This window comes from Desarmillaria tabescens (genome assembly GCF_030435595.1).
Source record: "Desarmillaria tabescens strain CCBAS 213 chromosome Unknown EV420scaffold_33, whole genome shotgun sequence".
Classification (NCBI taxonomy): Eukaryota; Fungi; Basidiomycota; class Agaricomycetes; order Agaricales; family Physalacriaceae; genus Desarmillaria; species Desarmillaria tabescens.
In genome coordinates this window covers 437,256-460,317 of record NW_026848332.1, presented here as the reverse complement: position 1 = coordinate 460,317, position 23,062 = coordinate 437,256, and the positions used below count along the sequence as shown (strand labels likewise).

General features: G+C 47.2%; 3 protein-coding genes across 3 annotated transcripts; 2 read left to right on the top strand and 1 right to left on the bottom strand.

Annotated features, from left to right (window-relative positions):
• Positions 1-1,056: 1,056 nt before the first annotated feature.
• Positions 1,057-3,592, top strand: EV420DRAFT_1646167 (APC amino acid permease; the record flags this gene model as incomplete). Its single annotated transcript, XM_060477870.1, has 16 exons — positions 1,057-1,205; positions 1,262-1,487; positions 1,543-1,765; positions 1,816-1,915; positions 1,972-2,096; positions 2,149-2,163; positions 2,213-2,275; positions 2,328-2,356; positions 2,406-2,544; positions 2,595-2,717; positions 2,767-2,862; positions 2,914-2,980; positions 3,035-3,170; positions 3,223-3,280; positions 3,333-3,430; positions 3,485-3,592. 16 exons carry the CDS (start codon positions 1,057-1,059, stop codon positions 3,590-3,592), a joined length of 1,755 nt encoding a protein of 584 aa, XP_060327754.1.
• Positions 3,593-3,836: 244 nt separating this feature from the next.
• EV420DRAFT_1646166 (uncharacterized protein) lies at positions 3,837-5,673 on the bottom strand (the record flags this gene model as incomplete). The annotated part of the gene is made up of 9 exons (XM_060477869.1): positions 3,837-4,461; positions 4,515-4,768; positions 4,822-5,004; positions 5,055-5,087; positions 5,147-5,195; positions 5,245-5,286; positions 5,346-5,397; positions 5,457-5,511; positions 5,566-5,673. 9 exons carry the CDS (start codon positions 5,671-5,673, stop codon positions 3,837-3,839), a joined length of 1,401 nt encoding a protein of 466 aa, XP_060327753.1.
• Positions 5,674-14,645: 8,972 nt separating this feature from the next.
• EV420DRAFT_1274205 (uncharacterized protein) lies at positions 14,646-14,909 on the top strand (the record flags this gene model as incomplete). The annotated part of the gene is made up of 1 exon (XM_060467819.1): positions 14,646-14,909. One exon carries the CDS (start codon positions 14,646-14,648, stop codon positions 14,907-14,909), a length of 264 nt encoding a protein of 87 aa, XP_060327752.1.
• Between the last annotated feature and the right edge of the window lie 8,153 nt (positions 14,910-23,062).

The window sequence follows — 23,062 nt, the reverse complement described above, 5'->3', positions numbered from 1 at the left end:
CTGCATGATCTGTGAAAGAGATTCAACAGAATAGGCCTAGTTCGTCTCCCTGTGTGCTCGTACCACTATCACCTGAAGTATATACAAGCCACTTGGCCGCGTCATCATCAACCATCATTCCAAAATTACATGGAACATTAACTAGCAATTCGCAAAGTTGATTGTCATCAAACATCTCTAGCGCCACTCCCGCTTTTGCTGTATAGTATATTTCTTGGAGCTTCCTGTTATCTGTGGCCGTGCCAAGTGTTATGACAGCGCTAGGAGTCCACGTAACATGAACACCTACGAACACCGCCTGGGCCGTCTACAATATGGATCTTGGGATACTATTCGATCATACCCTACTCTTTCGCCTTCTGCACTGACCGGCGTCTTCACATGGGAAGCGGGTTCGTTTCGGGGCGTCATATCACCTCCAAATGAATTGGAGACAAAATATAAGCTAAATTGCTGTGCTATAGGACCCCTCATGGATCTCTGTTCGCAGCGGCCTGCGTTGTTACGCGAGCGAGGCCACCATCAACCGAGCATGACAAGTTCGATTGATCTATGTAATTCCACATGGAGCTCCAACTGTCCCAAGAACAGCGTATAATTGGTTTCGCTCCCTTTTGTGGTCCCAGCCCAGGATAAGCATCGATACGCGGCCCCTACTCGCGTTTCAATGCACTTAACATTTGAGGCCCAGGTTGTGTACACCTTCCGAGTACATTCTAGCCCTTGTATTTGGCACATGGCACTCCGGGGAGGGTGGGTTATGATCAACTCCTTTACGAGGCATCTAAGTGCAAGCTTATGGTGGTTCTCTAGAGGAACTCCATGCTTGATGCATACGCGAAAACAGAAACAGGGTAGGGAATCGAGGGTCCGGGTGGATTCTACGGTCCGTTGTTCGAATTAGGAAGGAGCCTCTTATCAGTACCGACCATATGGGACGCTTCCATGAGCATAGGTTCTTATCATGGGCCTCTAATCCAGGCAACATTACGCAGGCTGTATAAACGCAGGTTCTATTTGATCCGTAGAATCCTGTACCCCTCTCCCTCTACTACCATGGAGCACAAGGAAAAGTTGGATGCTATTTCCAGCAGCAGCGATGTACCAGTCGACCATCCTACCTTCTACGATCCTTCAAAGGAGAGTATATGGACACGTCTCGGACTTAATTTCGAGAGTTTCAAGCGTGCACCAGGTGTTACCGGGTGCGTCGTTCTTTTTCTCGTTGTTTTAACAAAAATATTGACTTGGATTTCTCTAGACAACAGGAGGTAGCTGGAGGCTATGTCGACGCAGAGCACCTCAAGGCCGATGCACCGATGCTTCAGCCCAAGATGAAGAAGCGTCATCTGAACATGATCGCTGTGGGTGGAAGTATCGGTACAGGTCTCTTCGTCGGTTCTGGCTCTGCTCTTCACACTGGCGGTCCTGCTGGTGTCTTGATCGCATGGATTCTCATCGGCATAATGTTGATCAATGTCACTCAGGTGAGCATTTTTTTCTCTTGACCGTGGTGCTGTTCTCACGTACCTACGTATACAGGCGCTTGGCGAAATGTCCATCCTATATCCTGTGTCTGGTGGTTTCTATACACTCGCGGACCGTTTTCTTGACCCTTCATTCGCCTTCGCCATGGGCTGGAACTACGTTTTCCAATGGTTTGCCACCCTGCCTCTGGAAATTACCGTCGCTGGTACAACGGTACAGTATTGGACAGATGCCGTTCCTATCGCCGCCTGGATCACGATTTTCTGGATAGCCATCAGTATGTTCCATAGAAACCCTCCTTTCCGATGAATGCTGAGGATGTACCAGTGATCGCCAGCATCTTCGGCACTCTGGGTTTTGCAGAAGAAGAATTCTGGTCTTCATGTTTGAAGTTACTGGTTGTTGTTATGTTCATCTTCATCGGCATGTGCGTCTTCTACGGTTTGTGGGCTTGAGTTTGAGTGACTGAGCCCGCACCTAAAGCATCTGCCTTGCTGGCGGGGGACCAAAGAGCGGAGAGTTTGGTTCATACGTCGGTGGTAAAAATTGGTCTGACCCAGGCGCCTTTGCGAATGGATTCAAAGGTGTTTGCGCAGTGTTCGTTACTGGTGAGTGCTTCATTACCGAAGGTTGTACGTATTCTTACTCTGTTATCCGCAGCTGCCTTCTCGTTTGGTATGTTTGAGTCGGTGTATCTCCGCAGAAATTACTTACAACAAGTCAGCTGGTACTGAATTGGTCGGTCTCGCTGCGTCAGAGACCCCCAACCCTCGGGAAACCATGCCGGGTAAGTCACCTTCTGCCTTGGCTGCGGTCATTAATTCATTTCATTTGCTTAGGTGCCGTTAAGGGAACTTTCTGGCGTATTGTATGTCTTCCGCTTTGTGGACGCCAGGCATTTACTGATTTGCCTCTAGACGATTATCTACATCACCTCCCTGACGATCATCGGTTTGATGCTTCCTTACACCGAGGACCGTCTTATTGGCGGCAGTGGTGCCTCTGCGTCGCCCTTTGTTATCGCTCTGGACTTGGCCAACATCAATGGATTGAATCGTAGGTATTCTACTCCACGACGGCTATGTAAAATTAACTTTTTGCATCAGATCTCGTCAACGCCACCATCTGTGTTTCCGTCCTTTCTATTGGTCTCTCCTGTGTGTATGGTGGTTCTCGAACCTTGACCGCATTGGCAGAGCAAGGTTATGCTCCTAGCATTTTTAAATACAGTACGTCTTTTCTTCTGTTCCGGATATCTTTTCTCACATCATGCTTTAGTTGACAAATCCAGTCGGCCTCTTGCTTCTGTCGCCTGCTTGCTCCTTTTTGCTCCCATCGCGTACGTTAACGTAGTTGCTGCTGGTGACACTGTCTGTGAGTACCATTTATATCTATCATCATCATGATAACGCTGACGACTGGTAGTCACCTGGCTTCTGGCTATCTCGGGTCTTTCGACTCTGTTCACTTGGCTATCAATCTGTCTATGCCAGTATGTTTTAAACCTATCTTCCTTCTGTATAAATCGCCCATGTTTCACATTTAGCATCCGTTTCCGTGCTGCGTGGAAAGCTCAAGGTCATTCCCTTGAGGAGCTTCCCTACCGGGCTATGGGTGGCGTCTACGGATCATGGTTTGGAGTTGTCCTCATCGTCCTCATTCTTATCGCACAATTTTACGTCGTGAGTAGCACCCCTTGGAGTTGTTCGATCATCCACCTCATTCCACATTTAGGCCATTTTCCCTGTTGGCGAGTCAGTTAGTGGGAGAGCTGCAGCGGAAGCCTTCTTCGGTAAGTGTTTATGACAGTGTTGGTTTGTGTTTTTCCGATTGTTTCTTTGCAGAGGTGTATCTCGCAGCACCCGTAATGATTCTCTTCTACGTTATCGGTTATGCATGGAAACGGAAACTGCCCAAGCGAGCCTCTGAAATCGATCTCGATGTAGGTGTTCTCCTTTTACGTGCTTTCTCACATTTCTAACTTTGTTCTTCTTAGTCTGGACGGAAGTCTTGGCTGACAGTAGATGAGATGAGAGCATACCGCGCAGAGCGTGCAAAAGCTCCTCTACACGTCAAAATCTACCGCATGTTGTTCTCTAATTGACGCATTGGTATCTTTATACGCATAATTTTGACCCCCTGCAATAATATACTAGGCAATCGATAATACAGAGCCCAAAAGCATGTACCTTGAAGTATCGAAAAACGAAAAGCTACGAAACTACGTGGATGTCATGAAAGATGAGTATGTAAGTCATCAGTAAGGAGATAGATATGGTATAGATATGATAGCGTTCTACAGTCCATTTTATAAGATAAATATCAGACTTGCTACGAAGAAAAGCACCTCATGTCGGACTGCGTAGAGCGTTGAGAGAAGGATTCTTGCGAGGGGCGCTTCTTGGTCGCCGTGTTGGATTGAGCACTGAACCTAGTCCATCACCGCTCGAACGAACACCATCGCTTCCACTCCCGACGTCGCTTCTACTCCTTGCATCAGAAGTTGCGGGACTTTGGTCTGTCTCATCGGCGTATCGCGGTGGTAGCTCCACCACTTGCGTACCATCCTCATGGTACACAGTAACAGGAGCCCTCCCACCATCATGGTGTACCACATACACCTGACCCGCTTGCCGCGTCGAGGGAGGGGATGAAGTGGATGAAACTACTCCAAACTCTGTAGTGCTCGGAGAAGTGCGCAACTCAGGGTTCCGGACCTCTCCTGCCATCGTGAAAGGTTCGATCTGATACGAGCCATTTTGTAGTGGAGAGTGACGAACAGGTGATGTAGGTGCGGGATGGTATGATGCTACATGTCCGAGATTATCGAGGCTCGACGAAGACGGTGAATAGTCTTTGTGCGATCGACGTCGGAGGAAGAAGAAAGCGATAAGTGCACCTGCAAGTGAACCGGCGACTAGACCGCCTATGCCGACGCCTACAGCTCCCCCAGTGGACAGACCATTTGATGAACTAGCAGAGATGTTAAGCGAAACTTATCCGAGGTGAATTTAAACGTTACTCACCTAGAACCTACATCACCTTGCGTAAGACATGCGGTAGATCCGTCACCGCCGCTATGAAGAGGCCCGTATGACCAATAATTAAACTGGGAATCGACGACGCTGATGAAGAATGGTGATGCCCATGAGAGATCAACGGTCCAGTTTACAGTGCTCATGTCGTTAATCGTAATGTTGCGTGGTGGGTGAAGCGTAGGCGCTATAGTCAGGGTATAGGGAGGAGTGCCATTCTTCGGTGTGATTGCGATATCAGTGCACTGTGGTCCATAAGTGAGTAGACTTGAAAATTAAATGGCTAAGTACGATTCACCTGATTCACCCAACCATACTGAGATAGCGGTCCATCTTGCACCTGTGCATCGATATCTAAAGGTCCGAGCGGGAAGGAAGCATTTGAACATGACGGGGAATTGGTGGTGGTATTGGCAATCATCGTGTAGACCTGTTGACATCCTCCCGTGTAACCGTTCTTGTCGAACATACACACCTGATACTGTGCAGACGGTGTCAGAAAAAGAGAGGGGTACGGTTGATCCTCCTTACTAGCGTTCCGGGCCCAAAAGGTACTTCCCAGTCCTGTGATTCGATGAAGGATGAGCATTCAGTTGGAACGGATCAAAACCGATGCAACTCACAAAAGTTACATCGCTACCGGCTGGGATAATGAACGGAAACACGAAAGCACTATAACAGAATAAATATGTGCAACAATTACGAGAGGTATATCTCTTACGAAGTGTATACTTGGAGAAAGTACGGGGCAGAAGGACTTGGGCTGCCAACGGCACATCAATTAATTATGCAGAAATATAGAAGATCAATGATAAAGCGCACCCCGTAGATGATGCCGTACGTTCCCATGCAATATGTATCGTCTCGCATTGAGCTGAATCGACAGTACTTGAGCGAACGTTTACTTCTCGAGATGGAGGTGCAGAGACTTACCCGTCACTGGAACAGCTATCGCTTCTGAAGATGGGGTATAGTCAAAGTAGAACGACTATCGAGCGTCAGAACACGTATTCTCAAAGAGGTAACCTAGGTGAAACCTCACCTGATCCATGTAATTCGACGCCGCCTGAACTGCCAGGACTTGGCAGAGCGCCACGACGATTAACCACAACGAAGAGGGCCTCATGGGGTATACTTCGCGAAGAACCATAGTCGAGAACTCGAGGATGACAAGGGTGAAGTAAAAGTAGCAGTCTGTAGGTTTATCAACATTTTCATGTCTCAATACTGTATTGCACAGCTTACACTGGTGGCACTGGCGATCCACGTGGTGGGTGTAGATCCACAGCCAAAGCTTCTCCCCAGCGTCGACTTCGCGTTACACTTGCAATAATGAGAGAAAATTAAAGGAGAGGGGTGACGGTGGTCCGGAGGAGCTAAGAGGCAAGAGGCAAGAGGCAAGGTCACGGTCAGTTCGGAGGGGGCGTTGAAACCGCTTTCGTAGGCGCCCTCTCGCCTTCAGGGTCGACGGCACGGCCCGTTGTATTAATACATAGAACCATAATCTCCGCAAAGAGTGGATACGGATGGAAGAAAATCATGATATGATTCCCTTCTCCGAGCAATCCGGCGCGGATATGAACGCATGATCAATAATCTGTCCTTGAAAAAAAAAATAGAGATAAGAACAGATTCTTGAATCGTCGACGATGCTAATATTTACTATCGCTCACCTGGTTTAGTGTATCTATGGTGACGGCAGCGATGTTTCATCAGGTGCTTGTGCTCACCGGAAGCTCGGAAAGTGGAAGAACTTCATATCATCTGCAATTGCCAATTGCAACTACCTCCGACCTTCGGTACCGGGACAAATTCTCCGACTAAACTCCGGTCCTCCCAATGTTCAACCATGAAACTTCTCGAACTCATTTGTCACTGTCCACTCTATGTTTTTACCAGCAGGTGAGGGCCAGCTCATACTGGGTGGCAATTCCGAGTCCTATTTTATGTCGCACATACAGGCAAAAGATATGAAGAATATCTAAGCTATACTTGGCAAAAGAGTACAGGACATTCATAATTAAGATTCTGTATTATCTACTTGGATGTGTTGTATGACAATCCCTGTCAATTCAGTAACTTGTGCAAAGTCAGAAACTATGATAGAAACAGTGGCAATATGACCTATATCACTGGTACTGGAGCCAAGAGCTTGAACGAAACAGAAGATGTCAGATTAATGATTCCGAAAAATCTGTGTAAAGCATCACCCGCAATCACACTAATATCACAGGACATTATGACCATGATAGTGCAAACAAAGAGGTACTGACCTTAGCAAAAACAGCAGGGATTCCTACAACATCAGATGGCTAGGGCTGTGCACCATCACCGTATTGTATGGCTTTCGGTAACCATTATATGGAAGACGGACTGAAGCCGAACGCATGCTAATGACCATGTGTATGGTATGGTGTATGGTTGTTCCGTCGCCATCAAGAGCTTTTACATATGGCCTGTATAACATCGTAATACGGCTTCACCTTGCCTCTTATCTAGAGCCTTTGTTAGAGCAAAAATTTCATGCAAATGGCACCATGCAGTGGCACCATGTAGCTGTCTTGTTTGCATTTAGAGTCGCATGTGTAACTTTTGAATACATATGTGTGTCTACTTAGTTCAATACAGGTGCAATTTACAGTTCCTTTGTGATCTTGGACACATCTAACTTATCTTCCCCTCTGAAATCTGTTACTTTCATGTTCATCTCTCAAGCTATCCAAAAGCCATCAGACCATACCATAAATTCTCTACAGTGACTCTATATAAGTAAAGTCATTTGTCCTCCAGTGCACGGTTGTCAATGGCCGTAGACGGCCGTAAGGTACCCATACCGATGCCGACAAGGCTTTCAAGCTGACCATACAGTACAGTATATGGACAGTTCCGTGACCATCTGGGAATATGGTTTTATGGCCATATACCATATATGGTATGGTGCGCAGCCCTACAGATGGCGTATTAGCCAGAACAATGATACTAGCCAAACATGACATACATACCTGCCATCCTTTGGCCTGCTGCCTATTACCTGATGACTTTATTCTTAAATATGTCGAGACATCATTATATCTTGCTGCATGAGAAATACAGAGTTTTAGGTCAAAGAAGGGTAAACCTGGGCAGGAATACATACCTAGAGCGTGGCAGCATCGATACAATTGAAATCAGAGGTCTTCTGTCACCATCGAACAAGCTAAGAGGAACACTCACTGGTCAGCACTGATTGTAACCAGACAGCAGAACAAACCCTTACTCAAGAGATGTATAGTGGCTTTACTTGAAATTCTACCGAGGTAGCCTCAATTTGTACAAGTGTGCCCACAATTCAGCCTGTCTTAACATCACACAAAGGGGAGACACCACAGTGAAGACTGCAATGAGATAGAAAGCTCAGGTAAATATTGGTGGTTGAGGTGGGATCCCAGGACTGGGGGATATATAGTGCCAGTCATGGTCATGTGAAGAGTATTAGTTTCTCCCATGGCAAGTTGACACCCAACAACGATAGGTCGAGACCGACTTCCTAGTTGCAAAGTTCTTGTACTAGGGCTACATCTGTGTGGCGTAAAGTGCTTAGAGTTAGTATCAGCAGAGGCTATCAAATATATGTGGTGGAAATGCTTACCATGCATACAGACAATCATTCCATTAGGTTTTGGGAACCACATGAAGTACTGTCACTTCAATGACCTTCTTTACATGCTCTCCAAAGGCAGTAATTAATGAGTGGATACTGTATGCAGTGCTGAGGAGCATGACTGTCAGATTATGCTATATATAGGGCAATCATGCATCTGTGTCCTGTTAATGTGAGCTGAAGTTTAGGAGCAGGAGAACTAAAAGGAATTCACCATTCATCCAGAAAAATCAAAGCAGAAGGATTGAGCCCTCTTTGACTGAATGACGCCAGTGTACATGTTTAAGAAGCAGCAAGCTTGTTTGAATGTGCTGTGACTTGGACCTCTCTGAAGGAAGTCCTGTCAGTCCATCCCCTTCAAAACATTTAAAACTTGACGCTGATGAGCCTGAAGGCTCTGTACGCTCAGAATTCGTGGATTTTAGCATTATAATAAATGCCTTGTCCACTTAGCGGACTTTCACTAAGTCAACGATTGCAATCATGGCAATACCCACTTTTACCGCCAACTATCCATCCCAACTCATATTCCGCATCAATATGCGCCACTTCATTAATGCTGCCAGGCACCTGATTGCCGATCTCACAGATTTAGGACCATCATTGATTGCCCAGCACAGCCATCGATGACATCAGCATCAAGCATCAATTAATAGAATGCCGCTGCCAAAGTACCTATTCCATGGCAAAAGACTTAATACCATGACCTTTCCACCAGCTTTACTAAGGCTGTTACAATGCCAAGACAATGCTGCACGCATCTACTTCAGTGTACTACCTTCAGTGTACTTTGCCGCAGCAACACAGCAGCCTAAGAATCCGTATGTCGGTGGAATTCTTTCTGATCACTAAGTCTATACGTGGTAAAACCGTGTGGGTGCTGTTACTTTAGAACTCTGGGAGCACGTGTTTTGTATCATTTCTTACCAATCGATGTACTAAGGACTTACTAAGGACTCGTTTCAAGTATTCTAATTTTATTCCGGACTTGTAGTATAAAAGCTAGTGTAGTAGGAGTTGCGAGACACAAGTTACTGGACACTAGCTATTATCCACGTTATCGACCACCATTATCGCTTGTACTCGCTAGGAGATAGACAATAACAACATAGTCACTCCAAGTTATACTCTCTGTCATGGCTTTTCTTCTAACAGTATTGGCATACGCTCATATTGCACCAATACACGGAATTTGGTGTCCACAACTCGCTTTTATCTTTTAATCCGCCAGCATCGTTTCACTTTCACCAGCCAGGATTGTTTTCATCAGTTTTCACCTTCTACGTCACCATCGTTTTACCCAGCTCAGTTCAGGATTGTTACGTCCCTGTGTGGACTCAGATTAGGATCGTTATTGCCGCCAGTAGCATCTGTCACGGAATTTCGGTCAACAGCTTCAGTATAGGATCATCAGTCATGGTATTTGGTATCTTGCCGTCAGTTTCAGTATAGGATAGTCTCCGTGTAGACTCAGGATTAGTATCAGTTTCGTTTTGCCGTCGTTAACCTCAGTATAGTTTCAGTATCAGTCCAGCCCAGTCCCAGCCATTGTTTTGCCGTCACTAGTTCCCCCCTCATATCATCGCCAGTTCATCTTATCTTTGTTTTACTGCCAGTTTCTCGTTTCTCGACTACAGTCTTCGTTTATTGCCATCACGGTATTTGTTATCTTGCCAACGGTATTTCTCTTTGACGGCATTTTCTCTAATTCCGTCAACATCGCCCATGGCTTTTACCAGTTAATTGCCATCACTTCATTCACGGTTTGCCGGTATTCCCAGTTATACCGGATTCCATTCCTTCTCGTCTATCGAGACCCTTCCCAGCTTACAGCCAACGTTTTCTAGTACTCGATCGTTAAGGGTACTACTTCGCTGACTGAAAAGTCGCAGTGTATACTTGTGTTCTTGAGGAATTCATCGCACGGAGGTGCACCGAAACACTCGCACAACAACAAAGCCTTTATTACCGCTATGCGCCATTTGCCGTGAACTCCTCTAGAGTTTTGGTTTTTGCTGTTGCCATGGAAGTTTAGGCTCATCAACGCCACTTCCCACCACCAGTCAACCAATGAGAAAGATGATAAATGACAGAGCTTTGAGGTGGGAACCTAGTTGACCATCCCTTGAGGGTGCTACTAGAAAGGTCATGAGCATTGCTATGTGGACGGCACTTGAAGAGATGGCATACCAAATGGTGTGGCAGGATGCAAGAATTATGTGCTTGGCAGATTTGAAAGGCATTGTGGAGTAAGCTGTGACTTAGACTAGTTTGGGTTCGAAGGATGTTTGTGTAGAAATAATGAACCCATGAGTCATTTTATATATGATAGTGCATAGTGACCTGATGGTCCTGTCAGGGAAATTTATTTCAAGAACAACACAATACATTGCTAAAACTTTGTGTTGGGAGTAGAAATGCCGGATTCCTTGAAAATCACAATCAGCACTCCTGAAACATTCGATTTGATGAAAATGAGTCCAAGATCTGTGATATCAATCATACATTCTATGCGTCAATGGGCTAATCTTTCGTAGCAGGTATAGAGATGTGAACAAATCTAACAGATCACCTGTGAGAGAATCAAACAAGATCCTGATAAATAAAATCAGTTGCCAGGAAGTAGGTGGGTATCACAATATTGAGGATACAGCATGCGATTTAAGCTCGACTCTTTAGTGGCCATAGAAGTAATATTTATATTCCAACAACAGCAGCAGAAATTTGAAAAAAAAAATCTAGAGGCAGAGCTGCAGTTTATCCCAAGATTCAAGTTGCTGTGGTGGAAGAAACCACGGACCAAACACTGACAGTTTCTGTCAAGCTGTTACTGAAAAAGAAAATACAGAACATAAAGGATAGAAAACAAAACAGTGATACAAAGCAGGCTAGAGGGAATGTGATGTAGCACAAGGGTGAAACACGGAGCCAGAAAAATGTGGGAATTGCCGTCCATGAATAAAAAAGTTCCCATGAGAGACCCACAGAGGAAGAAATGGGGTGGGATGGCAAATGCCACCATCACTGATTCCACAAATAGAATTTCCCATGAGGTTTCATGACAGCATAATAACCGAGTATCCTATATTCATAGGACTCGGAATTCCAATCAGATGGCTACATTGATATATAATTTTAGGACCTTACACAGGTATGAAGATTGAGCTAAAGTCAATAAGATGTAAAGGAGATGCAGCCTGCAACATACAATGCATTACAGAAGGGATCCAAATGCAGACAAGTAGCACAACTGGATAAAAACAACACTGCATAAAAGTATTTGAAGTAGCCTTGCTTTATTCCTTTACTTCAAACTATCCGACATAGAGGTTAGATTTCAAGATTGATGCTAGTCTACCTATGTGAACATACACTTGTTCAAGCATTAGATCTTCATTACCGATGTTGCGACTGCAGCCTATTTACGCGTGTAATTTTGCAATCTAGAGTGTTTTACATGCATACTGAGAGATAGTGAGTGAGCGGACTAAAACTACGCATCAACACTAATGCTACGTGATGCAATGATATGGAATATAACTTATGGCATAAGCAATGGGATTCTAAACAGGACTTAGTCACAGCACTGTACCTGACGGGCATGTGTGATGAGAAGGCCAAACCCTATACCCAATGCCTTAGGCTCTAACTTACAAGCACGCTCGTGGGAGCTAGATAAAACCTTGACGATTGCAGTGACACTGAGAGTACTTAGCGCGCTCGCTAACTGTGACGTGTCGTACCTGAAAATCTGGGGAAATCCTTAAGCGAGATGACAGATACCACCGGCACGAGCTTGGGCAATGGGCTTCGGCCGAAGTCTGCGAGCCCGCATTCCATTGTTCTGAGTCCCATTGTTCGAAGACTCACTTGTTGCCGTGTCTATGAGAAGCCTCTGTGAATCCAAGAAAGAAGTTGTGAACGACATACGCCAGAACTGATAGTTCCGTGTGCCTAGACCTGTCGGTCGCTAGAGAACAAGCCTGCGGGTGTTGGGAGAGCACCTCTTGGCACGCGTTTAGCGAGCTCACTATAGAAATGAGACTAAAACTGGGAAGTCCAACTCGGATGCTCAGTAAGGCAGCGGTGGCAATGTGCTACGCATGTAGGAGTCTGGGTACTGCGCGACGTTTGTAATTCTAATTCCCTTGTAGTATAAGTAGGCTGGTTACAGTAGGTAGAGGCCAAGTTTCGAGCCCCCGAGTTCCCGTGCACGCGTTGAAGGCGGTACTGTAACAAAGGATCAGTTTGTGACTTTGAGCTGTGCATAGAATTAGCGAGCTCACTCAGAGAAATACGAGATACCCTTTTGATAAGACTTTTGAGAACTTAGTCAGAGTGAATACGAATCAGTGAAGCTGTTTCTGTTCTGTTGAGTGTGATAAGTCTGTTCAGAGAATGTGTTGAAGTGGAAATCTGAGATCTGTTCTGTTCTGTTCTGTTCTGTTCTGTTTCAGTCTGTTCCGTGTCAGTTCTGTCGAAGTTCCGTTTCTGAATCGGTTTTCCGAGCGCTTCTGAAGTGTTCTTGAGTCGAGATAACCTGCTGGAGTTAGTTGGAGAACCCCTGCATACAGTTGTGTAGCGAGTGGGCTAAGTCAGTGCTTGCCTGTGGTGTTCTTTTAGCGAGCTCACTAAAGTTTCGGCGTGTATTGCCTCTGTTTCTGTTGGGATCAGTGTCCCTTGTGTATTATAACTCAAATCTGCCTTGAAGGTTGCGTCGAGCCAGTGAATGACCTTCCTGTAAAAAGTTCCTAGACTTAGGAAGTCATTAGAGAAAGCTTAGCTTCGCTAAGAGCGCTGAGAATAAGAGAAACTCTTCAAGATATTGAAGTATAGTTGGATCGCATTAGAAATAATCGCTCCCCCTAGAACTTACGAGGGTGATTGTAGTTTGTGTAGTTGTGTGAGTGTGTGTGTGGGTTTTTGAGGTTTGCCCTTTAGCCCACTCACTATTCCACAGGTGCCCACAGCCAGCCTCTTCACCGAACATTATTAATGATGAGGAAGAGACTGTCAATTTCGAACATAATTTCCAAAGTTTCCGAGTAAATGATATGCCCACCAAGTGTCTCGTTATCAAATGGTACAGGAGGTCCAATGCTTCTTGCTCAGTTGAAATGTGTTAGCTTACACGTCTGTGGTTGTTTCAAGGTTCTCGAATCCGCAAGCACCTTGATCCTTTTTTTTAAACGCATAGCAAATGACATCGAGACACAAAAGAAAAATAGCAAAAGATGGAGATGGTGTCATTGGTTTCGCCCCGGCCAGGAAAATGTGTTTGGTGGTGGTGAGTGTCTGTCATGACATCATTTTATCTCACTGTCCTCCTTTTCCAAGTTCAACTCCTTCATGAATTGCCCTTTTTTGCATTGAACAGTCTCGCTGAGCATCAATAGAATGTAATAGGGGGCTTAGACCTCATGATGGTACAGATGGTCAATGCTGGACTGATCTAGAAGCTTGTGTGCACTATAAGGCAGAGTCAGGGCACTTGAGAGACAAGGCTTCCGCAAAAGGGACGACTGAGGAGGACAAATCAAAGTTGCTGAGGACACCAGAGGACACCACAGATTTGGCCACTTCGCCTTTGATATATCACATTAGCCGTGCTGACATCGTAATGAAGGATTCCTGCCCAGTCACACTTGTGACCTATTAATATCTGAAACCAGGATGCACCAGAGAGTCCATGATGGAAGAGAACTGGTCAGACAGAGTGACTCTATATTCGTTCGAAAGCACTTGTCTTGAAGGATATCATCAGCAGGAGAACTTGTTCGAGTTCTCAGTTGGGGGTGAAAAGTCAGGGGAAGAGGGTTGTGAGCAATCAATGTGTCAAGATTGCCAGCCACTTTGCTATTGGTCAAATTATTCTGATTATTCTGAAACTGTGGGTTTCCAGTTAGTCCTGGAAGCAGGATGCCCATCTGACTCAGATCTGCAGTGATGAAAATGGTGCAGATACTTAGTCCACCCAGCAACAAAGTCCAGATGGTGACGAAGAATTTTCTGCAAAGCTAGCTGCTTGAATAATCCATACAGGTATGACAGCGTTCTGCAGCTAGAATACTGGGAAAATAATATGTAGTGAATGTTGAAAACAGCATGGGAATGGTTGGTGGCGGAGTGACTCGATTTGGCACTGAATGCTCTATTTTGACATGGTGATACTTTTTCACTCTACCACCATTCTCTATTACCAATTGGGACCCTGCATCGGTGTTGGTGCAAGTGTGCAAGCCCTTGAAATGAGGTAACAGGATTTTCCAATCCAGACGAATGAGGCACTGAAAAAAACATGATACTTATTCAAGGGAATGTTCACCACTGGCCTGAGCATGTAGTTCATGATTGTGATTGAAAGTACAGCAGTTGTACAGTCAGTTTGCCATTATATTCAGTCAAGTCTTAGCTGGCTATTAGGTTTCAGCATCGGCACCCTGTCATGTCTCACCCTACTCTGTTCTTGCCACAACATCTCTATGCCAATCCAAAGCACTCACAGCATTTACATCCCATTGCTGCTACCAGAGGGTCATGGATATCCACTTTGGCTTCCTGCACTGATATCGAGTCTTCCTCTTGATTTTGTTCACCATGGAACACAAATTGGTGATCTTGGGTATCTTGCTCATGATGGAGGTTTCACGTACCTCTTCAATGTGTGCAAGGATGCAACAGATCCTGTCAATCTGAATAGGTCCCCTCCCAGCTTCATACCACTGACGAACATCCCAGGCATGTGAGAAGACTTGAAATTCCACAAAAGTAACTCTGCGATCTTTAATTCTACCACGGAACAAAGGTTAGCTAAAACTAAACCTTTTCTTGCATCTTCAAGCCCTCCTTTCTGACTGATTGAGGGTACATTCCAGTCTCAACTCTACGTGTACAAGAGTGGGAACCGCTGTCCTTGTCCTTCCTGATGGCGCTGAACGTTCTGATTCAGAAGAACCTAGCCTATTTGAAGAATATGCAATTGCGAATGTCCATAGCTGATACAAATACTTCAATGGCCAACAGGGCAGAAAGTTATATAATGGTTCCCTATATCTCATCACCGGCTGCAATAAATGCTGCTGCTGGTCCAATGCATGCTGCTCCCAAAACACTCAGTCCAGGAATGTATCGCTCAGGTTTTCGTTTACTGTAGGCATGGGACACAATGGAATATTACATCTTGACCGGGAGATACAAACCGATTCCTGTGTTCACCAGCAGAATCACCAATGTGGCGACAATATACCAGGAGCTACTGCAAATCAGACTGTCTTCATGCGTGGATACTTGATCTCTGTTCGTGCTCAACCAATGTTACATGCGCTGGGCATCAAACCAGTAGCGGTATACAAGAGTGACTCTAAGCTTCCATGATTCAAGACTGGTGGGATCCGGGCTCCCTATTCCCCTCCAAGCCCTTTTGGTTTAATGCCGACTGTCGTGAGGGCATTAGGCTTCTCAGAGACTGTGAGAGTATGCTTATTCTCCTCTTTTTACAAGCTATTCTGCTAAAAAAAACCTGATCACAGAATGGGGGGAAAAGAGATAGCAGTAAGCTTGGAAGATTTCTCAGCGAGGGACAGGTGCCATTGGAAGACGAAGTTGAAATCAACACATTGAAGATGGACATTCTGTTAAGCACTAACTCTAATCTGAACCAAAGCTGATCTCTATCCTGTCACTCGCGTTTGGTGATTCAGTGTTAGAGAGGCGTTGGTAGATTGCAAGAGGTTAGGTGTCACTTATAGCGAAAGCAAGGAGCTTGTAAGAGTTAGGAGTATATAACCTTAGCCGAAGCTGGGGTCTGAGGCCACAGCATAGGCTAGCTTAAATACATGTTAACCTTGTACTAAGAATAGTATCTACAAGGGCGCATGCAATGAGAAGTGCGTCTTTCAACGAATGAGGAGGGAGGACACTAAAAGAAGTATGCTCCCGACGAATGAGAGTAAAGAGCGCATATCACCTGCATCTGTGCGGGACTCCGTCTGAATAGGCTGCATCCCGTAGACCGCCCTCGACTGGCGGTCGACTCTCGTCCAACTGCTAAGAAGCATGATGCCATCAAGAGAAGTGTGATGGCACATGTGGGTCGCTGGTCACCTGGGGGGCGGCAGTGTGAACTGGGGTGATGGCAACCGGGTAACCGGGTAAAGAGTGTGCTGGCGGAATATCATGGGTCTGAGAGATAAGATAGGCAGGTCCGGGGTTCCGATGAATAAGGATAAGATAAGATAAGGAAAATAGAGGTAAAACCATAATAATACCCCCCGACTAAGACTGTCGTCCTGACAGTCCTTTAGACATATTCACTCCCTGAGTCGAGGGAGTTAGTAGATTCCATATCCCATTCGTAATCCTTGGTTTGTTCCCAAGCAGACATACCCTGTTTTTCTTGAGGGAAGCTGGGGTCGGTCTGAGTCATTAGAGGAGACTCGGAATGCTCGTCTTTGAAGACGTCTTCATCCGTGTCCAATGAATAAAAGCCCTGCTTGTTAGCGGATAATGGATCGGTATGATTCCCGACTGGAAAGAGTGTTGAGCTCTTGGTTGAAGGGCCAGGAGATGATATGGTTATACATCCCCCTTTATTTCCCAAGTGTCGCAAATCGTGATCCTCTACGCGGTCTTCCTTGTTCTCATATTGTTTGACGAGTTCTTCGGCATTGGCGAGATTGCTCCTCTTGACCCAGGTAGCTTCCTCCACTGGGTATCCCTTCCATTTGACCAAATATTCCGTTATGGTCCTCCGGCTGTGCCCTCGACCGATGACGCAGTTGCGGTCCTGAAGTAGTTCCTCTACTTCGTATTCTTCCTCGCCTTCCATGAGTTCCGGCTCAGGTGGCGGAGGTTTTTCTTGGTTGGAAAACTCTAGGGGGATGTATGGAGTTAAGTATCGTTCATTGAACTTGTTATAGATCTTCCATCCTGGCGGCAGCTTTAGTTCATATGCAGAGGGCCCCTTTTTGGAAACTACTTCAAAGGGGCCGATGCGTTTATCACCTAGCTTTTTTGCCGGTCGGAGGAGGTGAAGGTTGGTTGAGTCCAACCAGACTTTATCTCCTGGTTGGTACTCCTGTGCAGGGCGAGTGTGTTTGTCATAAGCCTTTCTCATAACTTCGGCGGCTTTATTCAGAGAGTCTTCCACTTGTTTGCGCACTCTCTGGAGGCTTTCAACGAAGTCAGTTACTGATGGTGTTTCCGACTGCCTCACTGCGGTTGGGCGAATTTCCCCATCTCGTCCGTAGACTACTTTGATGGGAGAAAAGCCCATTGCAGAATGTTGGTGGTTGTTGTGAGCGAATGCTGCCCACTGCAGCCATTCGCTCCAGTCGTCCTGTTTGTGGTTAACGAAGACTCGAAGGTATTTTTCAAGCTCTTGGTTAACCCGCTCCATTTGTCCATCCATCTGAGGGTGATAGGCCATTGATGGATTCCCTTGAATATTCATCATTGTGTACAGCTCAGTGATGAATTTTGATACGAATTGGGGCCCCCGGTCGGAGATGACTTTGGAGGGGGTCACTCCAAATCGACAAATGATCTCATCGCGTAAGATTTTGGCCCACCCACTCAACGAGAATTCCTTCGTGCATGGGATCAGCACGATGTATTTTGAGAATCGGTCTACGACGACTAGTACCGTGTCATAGCCCTTGGATTCTGGAAATCCAGTGATCATGTTGACTGAGATGTGTTCCCAGGGTTTGGATGGTACAGCGTTGGGATGTAGCGGGGCTGCTTTCCGCTGTGTATCAGTTTTTGTCCTCTGACATGCCTTGCATCCTTGCACATAAGTTTCCACGTCCCTTCACATTTTGGGCCACCAGTAGTCTCTTGAGACTAATTCCCTGGTTTTTTCGATGCCCAGGTGTCCTGTGGAGACATGATCGTGGTGATGGGAGATGAGTTCTCCTTGTAGGGTGTGGTCACGGGGAACGTAGATACGTCCATCGTAAAATAGAAGGTGGTCTTTCTCAATGACCCCTTTCTCATGGTTGAGGCTTGAAGCGATCCCTTGGTCCCACCATTGGTGATCGCTTGTTGCTTTCCGAATTTTGTCATGAATTTCTTCCTCTGTTGGCATTATCAAGGCACGGAAGAATTCTGGCTTTAAGAGGACAATATCGTCATTGTCCTTCTTGCCCTGGTCGTGGTCGGCTCTCCGACTCAGGAGGTCAGCCTTCCTATTGGACGCTCCTGATTTGTGGTTGAGCATGAAATGGTATTCCGCTAGCTCAGTAACTCACCGCGCTTGTCTGCAGTTGAGTTTCTGGGGTTTGCGGAAGTATTGCAGATTTGAGTGATCTGTCCAGATTTTGAAATCTTGACGGGCACCCATAAGATAATGTCGCCACTCTTCTAAGGCGATCATTATCACTAGCAATTCCTTGTTGTAAATCTCGTAGTTCTGTTCCATCGTGGAAAGAGATTTTGATAGGAATGCAATTGGGCGCCATTTCCCTTCCTGTTCCTGGGACAGGACAGCACCAATTGCTCCTTTGCTGGAGTCCGCCTCCATGCAAAATTTGTTGTAGTCGTTTGGCATCGCCAATACGACTCCTGTTGCAAATTGGCATTTGAGCTCTTCAAACGCCTCTTGTTGTTCCTTTCCCCATGTCCAAGGGACTTTCCCTGTGAGTTTTGTCATTGGTTTGACAATGGCACTATAGTGCCGGATGAACCGTCGATAGAAATTGGTGAATCCTAGGAATGATTGTAGCTCCTGTTTCTTGGAGGGTGCGGGCCAGTCCATAATACCCGCGATCTTTATCGGATCCATTTTAATGGATCCCTTGCTGATGATGACTCCGAGGTATTTGGTTTCGAGTACCTCAAACTCACATTTTTCTGCCTTCAAGAACAACTTATTCTTGTGCAGAATCTTTAGGACTTCTTGTACAATTCTTTGGTGTTCTGCCTTATCCTTCGTGAAGATGAGGATGTCATCCAAATAAATGGTGACCTTTCCCTGAGCAATGAGATCTTTAAAGATGTCATTCATCATCCACTGGAACGTGGCAGGTGAATTGGTTAAACCAAAAAACATAACCATGGGCTCATAGAGTCCTCGGTTAGTACGAAATGTGGCCTTGAATTCGTCGCCTTTCTTGATCCGGATGTTGTTGTATCCCCAACGGACGTCTAACTTAGTGAAATACCTCACATCCTTAAGCTTATCCATGAGGTCAGAGATAAGCAGTAAAGGATAGCAATTTTTGATGGTTATTTCGTTAAGCTTGCGGTAGTCTTGCACTGGCCGCAGTTTTCCATCCTTTTTCTTGACAAAGAAGAAGGGGGACGCCATAGGGGACTTGGAGGGTTGAATTCAGCCAGTAGCCAGGTTTTCATCGAGGAATTTATCTAATTCCTCTTGTTCCTTTGGATTCAATGGATATATCTTGCAGTCTAGGCTGGCATTGGCATTTGGAATAAGCTCAATGGCATGATCCCAAGGCTTGCGAGGGGGGAGTTCATCAAAGTTTTCCTTAGCGAAAACATCGATGAAATCTCAGTAATGTTCGGGGACGATCTCCTTGAACGATTTTATTTTCTTTCCCTCGTTGGCCTTGGCCGCTAGGTCATTGGCTTTATGCCCCACCGCTCGCACATGAAAGGCTTCTTCGAAGTCTATAATGATGTTACGGATTATTCTTTTCTTTTCTTTTCTTTACGTGTTCATGCTTACTCTTTGATGCGATTCCTATCGGACGCTCTCACAGTACTATTTTTAGTGTACCAAACGTGTATTTAAGTAGAGCCTCAGCTGGTCTAAACCCCAGCTTCGGCTAAGGTTTAATCTACCTAACATCGAACTCCTTGTTTCGCGACTACCTAAGTTCGCTCCTGACTCCGATCCATCACCTTTGACCTCCGAGAGTATCGTCCACCGAAGTGCGAGTGGTGATCCTCGGTTGATCTAAGTCGATAAGAGTTAGTGGCTAACATTTAGCCGAAGCTCGACAAACCTTGCTCAGCGTCACTTCCGAGAAAGAGCGCTGCCCAAGTTCTTATCTTGCAGTACCCTCTTGCTTGACCAGAGAGGTCATCGCCGCACGTTCGAGAGGACAACCTCGTGGTTGTTAGCGTGTTACGAGTGGACCAACGGGAAAGCACTTATCTCAAAATTCATCTGATACACCTCTTGATTGCAGTAGCTCTTTGGGCTACACCCTTTGACCTACTGCTACAAGCCGCTGTCATCGCCTGGGTTTTACCCCACATCATCAACGATCCTATCTTTGCAGTTCTAGTAACTGTGCTCCTTACCCTCGCTCTCGTTCGAGTCTGTATCGCCGCACTGCTTCTGGCAGGATTGCTAGTTGCTTTCTACGGCGCATATGTACCACTCGTCTGAGGCACCACGAAACCATTCCCTATAGCTCTAAAGTCAGCATCACTGTTAGCAGTCATACTGCTGGCACTGACTGACCCATCTTTTGACGACGAAATCCCGTTGATGACCGGCTCTAACTACGAGACCGACCTCAACCTGATTATCGCGACCCTCGCCGCCCTAACCATCATCACTCTGACCGTCGTATGGTCTATCCTTACCGCCAGCTATCTCAGAAAATAAGCCCACGGACGGATGCCCTTATCCGACGCCATTCCCGTCATCTCCGCGCTTTTTATAACCTTTTTCTTGTTCACCTCCTTGTACTACATCCACCGGTGCTGTCGCCAACAAAGACGCGTACGAGCACAACTCCCGTTCCACTACGTTCCGGCAACTCCGGCGTACCCACCACCGATAATCTTCATTCCCGCAGCCTCTCAACAAACCCTTCATGATGGCCGACCCATCACACCCAGAGGACCTGGAGGGTCCCTTTACGCATCGTCGCGATCCAACTCGGGATCCTCAGAGTCGAGCACAGACTCCTACAGAAGCACTACCGCCGAGTCAGATGACTCCGTCGACATCACCGATACCCGGGGGGTATTCCTTGACCGAGGAGACTCGCCCCTACCAGGCCTCCTCGATGTCTCTCCAGTCGAAGGCGAGTCAAGCTCCGACAGAGCAAGAAGACAAGGCACCAGGCATCTGGTCACGGGCGAAGAAAGCCCTGACCCCGAGCTCGAAGGCGACGAGCTCACTGACCTCGAGAGAATCCGACTCGAAAACCTCCTCGGTGACCTCTATCCGAACGAGGAGGAAGATGCAACCTATACCGGAGACAACTGGAGCGGACGCTCCCAAAACCGTTGGGAAGATGCAGAGTGGGGAGCAGAAAAGAGGAGATACGGAAAGGGAAAGGCCAGAGACGATTTCTACGATGATCCCGGAGAGCTTAGCCTCGGAGCCTCCACGGCTACCACCAGTGCAGCTGAGCCACAGCCTGTTTCAGGCTCCTGGCCAACCGATAGGGGAGAGCCAGTCGCCTGGTACCCCCACACCAGTTGGGTATACGCCGACGACGGGGAAAAGGCTGCTGTGGCCGGGGACTCAACCGATTCAGGAACCGAGTCAGGATCTGAGTCGGAGCCCCACCAAGTCACTACAAGGCCCGCGACCCCAACGCTCGCTCCCGCTGTCCCCGAGGATGAGTCGGCGAGTAGGGAGCTTTGGGGCGAGTTCCCAGAGTACAACGCCGAGGAACTTGGAACAATTACCGTTTCTGAGCGCCTTGCCGGAGTCTCCAACTGGGAACCGTCGGTCCAGGCGTGAGCCTTCGCCGACCCCGTCCCTGAATCCCAGCGCCCGTGGCCTCTCCTTTATCACACGTACGTCGAGTCCCTCAGACTCCCTCGAGCTGCCTGGCAGTCCCCAGAAATCGAGGCCAGAATGGAGCGAGGAAGAGCGCATGACGCACGCATCCGTCGAGCTGAAGAAGATGCCCTCCAAGGACCCACAGGTTGGTGGGATCTACCACTCGAGCCAGACGCCACCCCCCTCAAAGTTGGAAATAGAATACGAGCAGCCGCCGTCAGATACTCCGGCGCCGTACGCCACGCAGGCGCCGACCTTGAGCGCCGAGCAAGAGCCTGGGCCGCCTACGAGGTGGAACTCACCGATTGGGACTCCGACATTGAAAGGCAGAGGAGAAATGTGAGAATCGACCGCCTCGCCAGAGAGAGGAAGGAGGCCGAGGATGCCCAGTCGGCCCCCAAACGTAGCCCTGGAGCCGACGGTAATGGAGGCGGTGAGGCAGGTCCTTCTTCGGGGCCCGACGCCTAGGCCGAGCATCTTCGACCTATTACCATGGCACGGCCTCTATGAAATAATGATGGAAGACATGGAGAAAGACCCACAGTGGCTCTTCTCCGAGGCAGGAGAGGATTACCGCCACAGTAAGCAGATGGGGGATGTTTACCTCATGAAGAACATCCTCGAAGTCGAAACCTGGCACCGAGCGGCCCTCGTCTGGAATCTCGTAAACCCAGAGGCACCACAGCCGGGATGCGAGCCGTACCGACGCCCCCAACCAATGCCACCCCCGACCGATCCTTCGGGTTTCTTTCCCGAGGGCTTTTTTGGGGGAGCAGGGGGAGACGACGACGACTATGCAGACATGGGGGCGGGACCCTCCAATCCAGACAAAGGGAAGCAGTCCACGGTCCCACCAATCCCGCCGACACCAAAGCCGCTGCGATATCCGGGTCCTGCAGGGTATCCGCCTCCTGGAGAGAATCGAAACTTGCGGTCCCTTTCGCGACCACCCAAACCGCCCGCACCCCCGCACGTTCCATCGCCACCAGACCCAATTCCTCCCTGGCAACTCGCGCCGGGAGCGGTCAACAATCCGTGGAACGACGTGAAACCCAAGCTGGTGACCCAGCCCGAATATTTTACCGGGGTTTCCTCGGATATCACGCGCTTCCTACATCACTGCGAAGTTTACTTCACGGTGTTCCCCATGTATTACACCATGAACGATCAGGGGCATAACCCCTA